Below are 6,412 nucleotides of genomic sequence, written 5' to 3' on the forward strand. Positions count from 1 at the left end.
TAAGACATAATTATTTGAAAACTAAAGCTGGAAAGCTGAGAAATGGAACTTTTTTTAGGCTTGCACGAATTCAATTCTTGGGCATCTAAATAAAAAGCATATTAAGAACTCAGTTATGGCAACTAGAAATTATATGAAAAAAGATGATTTATTAGCAATATCCAAGAGTAGTTTGAATGGGTTGTCATAATTCAAAATAATCAAAACAAAACCAGCCCTAAGACTTGTTTAAGGAGAAGTAGAAATTGATTAGTGAAATATTAGTATGTTCTAACACAAAACAGATGAAAGTTGAAAGACACAAAGCAGTACCTTTTGTATGCTGAAGGTTTCTAGCCGTTTCCTGTTATAAACCACTATAACTTTTTCGTCCATGTATTGGGTTCAGGTTCTTTTTCAATGCACTTCCCCATAAACATTATCCTATATTTGCTATAAGTTTGTTAGTACAAGATTAGTTTGTTATTGAAAATCTAATCAGATCGATTTTGCAAGATTTGGGATAGTAATTAGTTAGTTTTTATTTGACTAGTTTGTTAAGATTTTTTTGGATTAGCGATAGGTATCTCCTTGTAATTCATCGCTATTAAATAAATCAGTGAAATGGAAAATATCATCTTCTTTTCCCGGTAAGCTTGAGTGTCGTAGAATTGATTGATACCATAAAAAATGAGGCGTGCGTTGATTTCCGGGTTGGGATGTGGTTATTATCTATGAATATCGGATGTTTGATGATTGATTCCCTTGATAACACAACAACTAAGATTATGGTGAATTCACCATATGTTTAAAATAAAAACGTTGTCTCGGTCAGACTGTGCTGCACAAGATGCCAATTTTTTATGGGAAAATGATGAGCACATTGTAGCTAAAGAACGGAAAATACGAAGTTGTTCACATTGGTTTCTCCATAGCATTTGTTTCTTGCTGGGGGTTTGGTCAGTATAAATTCCGGGAAGCAAAATCTTCCCACAGAAGAAGATCAAACTAAAAATCTTATCAACAATGGCGGAGAAGGAAGGAGCAATCATCAAGAATGGTCATGAAGAAGGGCTAAAAATGGCCGTGGCCCTTCTTCAAGAGTTCGACCTGCCAGAAGGGCTGCTCCCCCTGGCTGATGTGGTTGAAGTGGGATTTGTGAGGAGCACAGGGTACATGTGGATCCAGCAAAAGAAAAAAGTAGAACATAATTTCAAGATGATTAGCAAGCTTGTGAGTTATGACACTGATATAACGGGCTACGTGCAGAAGAAGCGGATCAAGAAGCTCAAAGGAGTTAAGGCGAAAGAGCTGATGCTGTGGCCTCCAGTCAGTGAGATAATTGTTGATGATCCGCCCACCGGCAAGATCCACTTCAAGAGTCTTGCAGGCATCACCAAGACTTTCCCTGTCGAGGCCTTTGCTGCTGGCCAGTAAATGATATCAGTCCCATGGTCTGTGAGGATTATGGAATTCCATTCCGAATGTTGTTCTTCTCTTAAGTTTCTCTTTCGTCCTTCGAATTATGTTTATGTCCATCAGTAGAAAAATCAATAATACGGTATTTGAAGGCGTATATATTTATCAGAAGCATCTATCTGCAAATGTCCGATATCATCGAAAGTGTTATGTAAAATGAAAATTCTTCAAATGGGGCCTTTTCATACATGATGTACATAAATTTCCATATACATAAGGACAAGGTTACAACAGATTTCAGAAACAATACGAGTAGTATACGTATAAACAGGGAAATTCTTTTTCTATTTGGGGAGCTTGTACAACTTCACTTAAGCAGTTGGATAGGAAGCTTGCATGGCAATGCCACAGAGACCTTCTGCAGCATCGATATCCCTTTGCATTCTAATATATCCATTCTCACCCCAGCTAGTTCCCCATGAATTCTTGACGAGCCAATACTTGGTTCCATCACTAGTTTTCCCATATCCAACTGCAGTAACGCCATGGTCCAACTCGGTTCCACACTGTCCGGTGAAAACTCCACTCGTGTAGAACTGGAAATCGGATCCACTAGCATCAATGGCCACAGATACTGGTTGGTTAGCCACAGCTTTCAGCAACGCAGACTCACTGTTGGCTGGAACATCCTCGTATCCTGTAATCTTGGCAACATGCGATGACTCCTTCTTAGAGTTGCAGGTGCCGTCAACTCCCTCGTACGGGTAATTGGATTCAGTTGTGATGCCACCATTACTGATAATGAACTCAAAGGCATTGTCCATGAGACCACCGTTGCACCCCTCATCTTCACTTGTGTCGCAATCCACAAGTTCTTGTTCAGATAATGAAATCAGATTCCCAGTTGTGAGCTGGTTGATTCCTTCCGTGGCTGCAACAGCGGAAAATGCCCAGCAGCATCCTGTATATTTGTTTCCTGAAAACTCAGTCTCTTCGTCCCAAGAAAATAGAAACTTAAACTTAGGAACGGTTAATTCACTTACCACATTGGCCCTGATCCTTAACACCAGTAACAGCTCCTTTCTTTCTCCAGTCCATGCTGGCTGGAACTGCAGTAACATTTGCATATCTAAATGATGAAACCTTGGATGACTTCCCGTAAGATCCCATTTTATACCCATTGCGTGACGCCTGAAATTCCTCATTTGTCAAATCAGCAAACTTGTTTATGGCAAGCTTGTAAGGCCGAGCCCCTGCTTCATTAAAGGACTGGATATACTCCACATTTTCCTTGAATATATTGAACCGCTTGGCCTTCTCTGCATCGTCTTTGTAGACACGTCCAAATTGTGCTATCCATTGCTCATGCTTCTCAACCATTGATGCATCAGGCAGTGTGCGGGCTGTGGCCTGAGAACCCCATATTTCCAAGACAACCAATGCAGCTAAAAAAAGAATCCAATTGGGTCTCAAGGCCATTTTTTGCTCGCTGATCAGAACGTGTTGAGATCAAAATGTAGTAAATATGTTGAGCTTGTGATGTGAAGGAATGCTGTGAATTCTTACACGAGGGATCAGGTATTTATACAATAGAGCACTGAATTTCCATTGCCAATTAGATCCTAATGCAGAGTGTAGCAAAGTCCCTGGAAAACCCGGCAAGTTGAACGAGACGGAAATTCAGAAAGTTGCGTGGACGCTGTTTCATATTTGTTAAAATAAATAGATAGCATGTCTATCTTCTATATTTGTAGTTTTCTCATGAGCACTCTTCTTAGAGTTCTGAATGTTGATTAAAATCTGGTAAAATGACAACAGTTTAAGAAACGTAATCAGTTGGCACAAAATTAAAAAATTGCACTCAATTTGCCCCAAATGCTAAGCACTCTAACACCCTTTTCCGTATGCAACAGCTGATGCCTACAGCTAGATAATTTTGACTGGAAAGGATCAAGTTTATGGCTTTGAGGAGTGTCGTGTATTGATGAGAAAATTACGGTTTCTAAATTAAACTACATTTATTTAGACTGCACGTTAATATGAAGACGAAGATAAAAGATAGTTTGTGTTAGAGAGTTGAGGACTAGAGCATGCTGAAGTGAAATCGGCAACCTTCTGAACGCCATGATGCGGATATTTGTGTATTAGACACAATAGTCTGTTGGAACAACTATTTGGATTGAATTTTTTATTACAAAGTTTATTTTATCTTTTATTCCATTCAACATACGTCATATTTATAAAATCTTTTGGACAATAAAATATATAATGTCAAATTATACATGTTGAGTGTATATATTGAATGAAAAAAAAAAGATGAAATAGAATTTAAAAAAAAAAAAGCCAATTGGACAACTAAAGGGTTGGGTATATGATAAATTTTCAAAGAAAATTGGTTTCATGGAAGTGGTGTGGTGTGGGGTATGTATTGAATGGGAACTTTTCATGGCCCATTAAGGCATGTTGGGCAGATCTAACATATTGTCAGTGTGCATACACCAGGAATAGTGATGGGCTGAAACATCTGAATTCGTTGCATTGAAGAGATTCACTTCATACATCATCAGAGAAATGTCTGGTAAGAACACTATCATTGACTTTAAGTATTTAGACTTGTGATGATGTTGTATTATATACATTAAAGAATATGGATTAGTTGTTGTTTGTGCTGACTGCTGAAAGGCAAGTTTATAGATGAACTGAATTTGGATGAGTATCTTGATTGAAGGGGTTGATGAGAAAGGTACCTCTGAGCCTATCAGAGCAAAGTCAGCCCTAAATTAATTGGAAGATGAGTCTTGACTTTGGCTTTTAGCTCTTTTCTGGCAAGAATCTGATGTCAAAAGTTAGTAGGTTTAGGTGACATGTGTACTATTTCTAAGTGATTTAATAATTCTTTATGATTTTATGTCTTATTGAAAAATGAGTCAAATATATTGCTTTCTTTTACACATCTGATTGCTTTCAAGTCATAAAAGAAAATATTTTTGAAGGAAGGAAGGAAGGAAATTTCAACTTAGATTATTTTTATTAAATTTACACTAATTATATAATAATTATGATGTATTTAATTCAGGATTAGTATATTATCTAAAAAATGATCAATTTATAATAAATACATTATATTTAATTTAAAATTAATTTAGTTCGACCAAAATTAATTAATAAAAAATCTTATTATAAGATAAGGATTTTATTTCCTTTAAAGTGTCACGTATACATGACGTGAAGGATGACGGTATGAAGCTTTAATACTCAATTACCGTATCTAAGAAAAACAAGACAAATGAAAAAAGACAAGTTCAAACTTCGGTCAATGTAACTAATCATATTTAATGCGACTACAGCTTGCTTCTTTTAACCTGCTCTGTGGCTCTCTCGCTGACGCCCGAAAAGTCTTCAATTGCAACTGGGCTTTGTGACTGTCTGTCTATTCATTCACAAACTTGCAAATTCCCGCATAGATATTCTGTTTTTTCAGTTGTTGTATCTTCATCGACTTCTGCAAGAGGGTGTCAAAGATTCACTGAGACGGAGCAAGATTTTGAAATGCAGGAATTCAAGACCGTGAAGAAGAAAAAGATGTCGATTTTTTGCCACTGATAACTCTGTCAAATATCTTCTTTTGATAAGCCAGGCCAGCGGCAGGCAATCCCACTTGTGTTTCTTTCTCATTCAGCGCCTCTTCAAGAAAATAATGTCCATGCCATCATCGGCGCTCGTTGCCATAATCCCTTCTGTTGCCACGCTTAAGATTCGATCTAAAATGCTTTCTTTCTGGTTTGCGCTCGCCACTCGCCCTCCTGGCCTAGACCCTTAAATTTTTCACTTCCATACACACGCACAAATTCCTTGTCTTTACAATTTGTATGTGTAGAAGACTTGCAATTTATGCTGGGCAAGTTTTCAAGATTTAGATTTTCTTCACACTCGTAAAAATTCAACTTTAATTTCACACGCTCAATCACATGCACAAGCACCTTTGGTCAGTAGCCAAGATGCCCTGTTTTAATTTCTTGGAATAGTTTTGAGGGTGGTTTTACACATGCGTAATCTGTTTTCAGTTGAACACTTTGTGCTGATCTTTCTGAAACATATGCAAACAACTATCTTAAGAAATTTTTTGTCTTGAGATACAGATCACATTTTCAGTTGTGTCCTGATTTTTAAGTTACACTAATAAGCATTTTACATATATGCATAACGGTTGGATTGAGAGTCTGATGAGTATGTATTGTGAGAATCAGTCGTCCCGGAATTCAATGCCCGTTAAACACTCATTGGTATTGGATGGTGACAAGGGAGAGTTAGTGAAGGCTTCAGAGAGAATGGGCAAGAAAATTGGCGTTCCAGAGACAAAGACGATAGCTGCTTTGAAGAGCCATAGTGAGGCCGAGAGGAGAAGGAGAGAGAGAATCAATGCACATTTGGTGACTCTTCGAGGTCTTGTACCAAACAATGAAAAGGTCAGTAAATGTCCTTGCTTGCATTGGTTAGGTATTACCATTCTTTCCTACATTAACTAAGATTATCTAGTTTATCCAGGACCCGAAGTTAAATATTATATGCATAATTTGTATGCTTTGCAAGTGTAGGTATTACTTTGCAGGTCTCTTCGATTGCCATTTATATTATATACTAAGATGAGAAATCTACTGAAGTGCTTTGGACTTTAGGAATTGTCAATAGTTGCGGTGATTCTGGCTGGCGCAACAGTTCTATACTTGTATATGTTGCTACATTTCAGTACCTCTGTGTGTGTGTGTGTGTGTGTCTACATGTTTCTGCACAAATTCTGTCAGTTGATAGATGTTTCTTTATTTTTGATAACATATATCTTAATAAGCATATGTGATTCTGAAATACCAAAGTCAAGTAAAAATTTTCAAGTTTCATGTGGTGCTCAATGTTTGTTGTAGCTTACAGCCAAGATTTTGCAGCTTGGTATTTAACAGATTGGAATTCTCAGGCTCAACTCCAGTTTCAAATGCAATTTGCCATTTTCTCCTTGTGA

The 6,412-nt window shown here is 37.3% G+C and overlaps 3 protein-coding genes across 3 annotated transcripts in view; 2 read left to right on the top strand and 1 right to left on the bottom strand.

Annotated features, from left to right (window-relative positions):
* Positions 1,006-1,416, top strand: LOC105168575. Its single transcript, XM_011088710.1, has one exon. The coding sequence runs from the start codon at positions 1,006-1,008 to the stop codon at positions 1,414-1,416; it is 411 nt and encodes a 136-aa protein (XP_011087012.1).
* Positions 1,611-2,948, bottom strand: LOC105167860 (senescence-specific cysteine protease SAG39-like). Its single transcript, XM_011087699.2, has 2 exons — positions 2,442-2,948; positions 1,611-2,359 (listed from the first exon to the last, which is right to left on the bottom strand). The coding sequence occupies exons 1-2, from the start codon at positions 2,875-2,877 to the stop codon at positions 1,770-1,772; spliced, it is 1,026 nt and encodes a 341-aa protein (XP_011086001.1). The 5' UTR covers positions 2,878-2,948; the 3' UTR covers positions 1,611-1,769.
* Positions 4,772-6,412, top strand: part of LOC105167861 (transcription factor bHLH30-like) — a 3,535-nt gene continuing 1,894 nt past the window's right edge. The window contains exon 1 of the mRNA XM_011087700.2: positions 4,772-5,864. Coding sequence (XP_011086002.1) covers positions 5,595-5,864 — 270 coding nt within the window. The 5' untranslated portion in view covers positions 4,772-5,594. The remainder of the gene's footprint in view (positions 5,865-6,412) is intronic.

This window comes from Sesamum indicum, linkage group LG8, assembly GCF_000512975.1.
Source record: "Sesamum indicum cultivar Zhongzhi No. 13 linkage group LG8, S_indicum_v1.0, whole genome shotgun sequence".
In the NCBI taxonomy this organism is placed as follows: Eukaryota; Viridiplantae; Streptophyta; class Magnoliopsida; order Lamiales; family Pedaliaceae; genus Sesamum; species Sesamum indicum.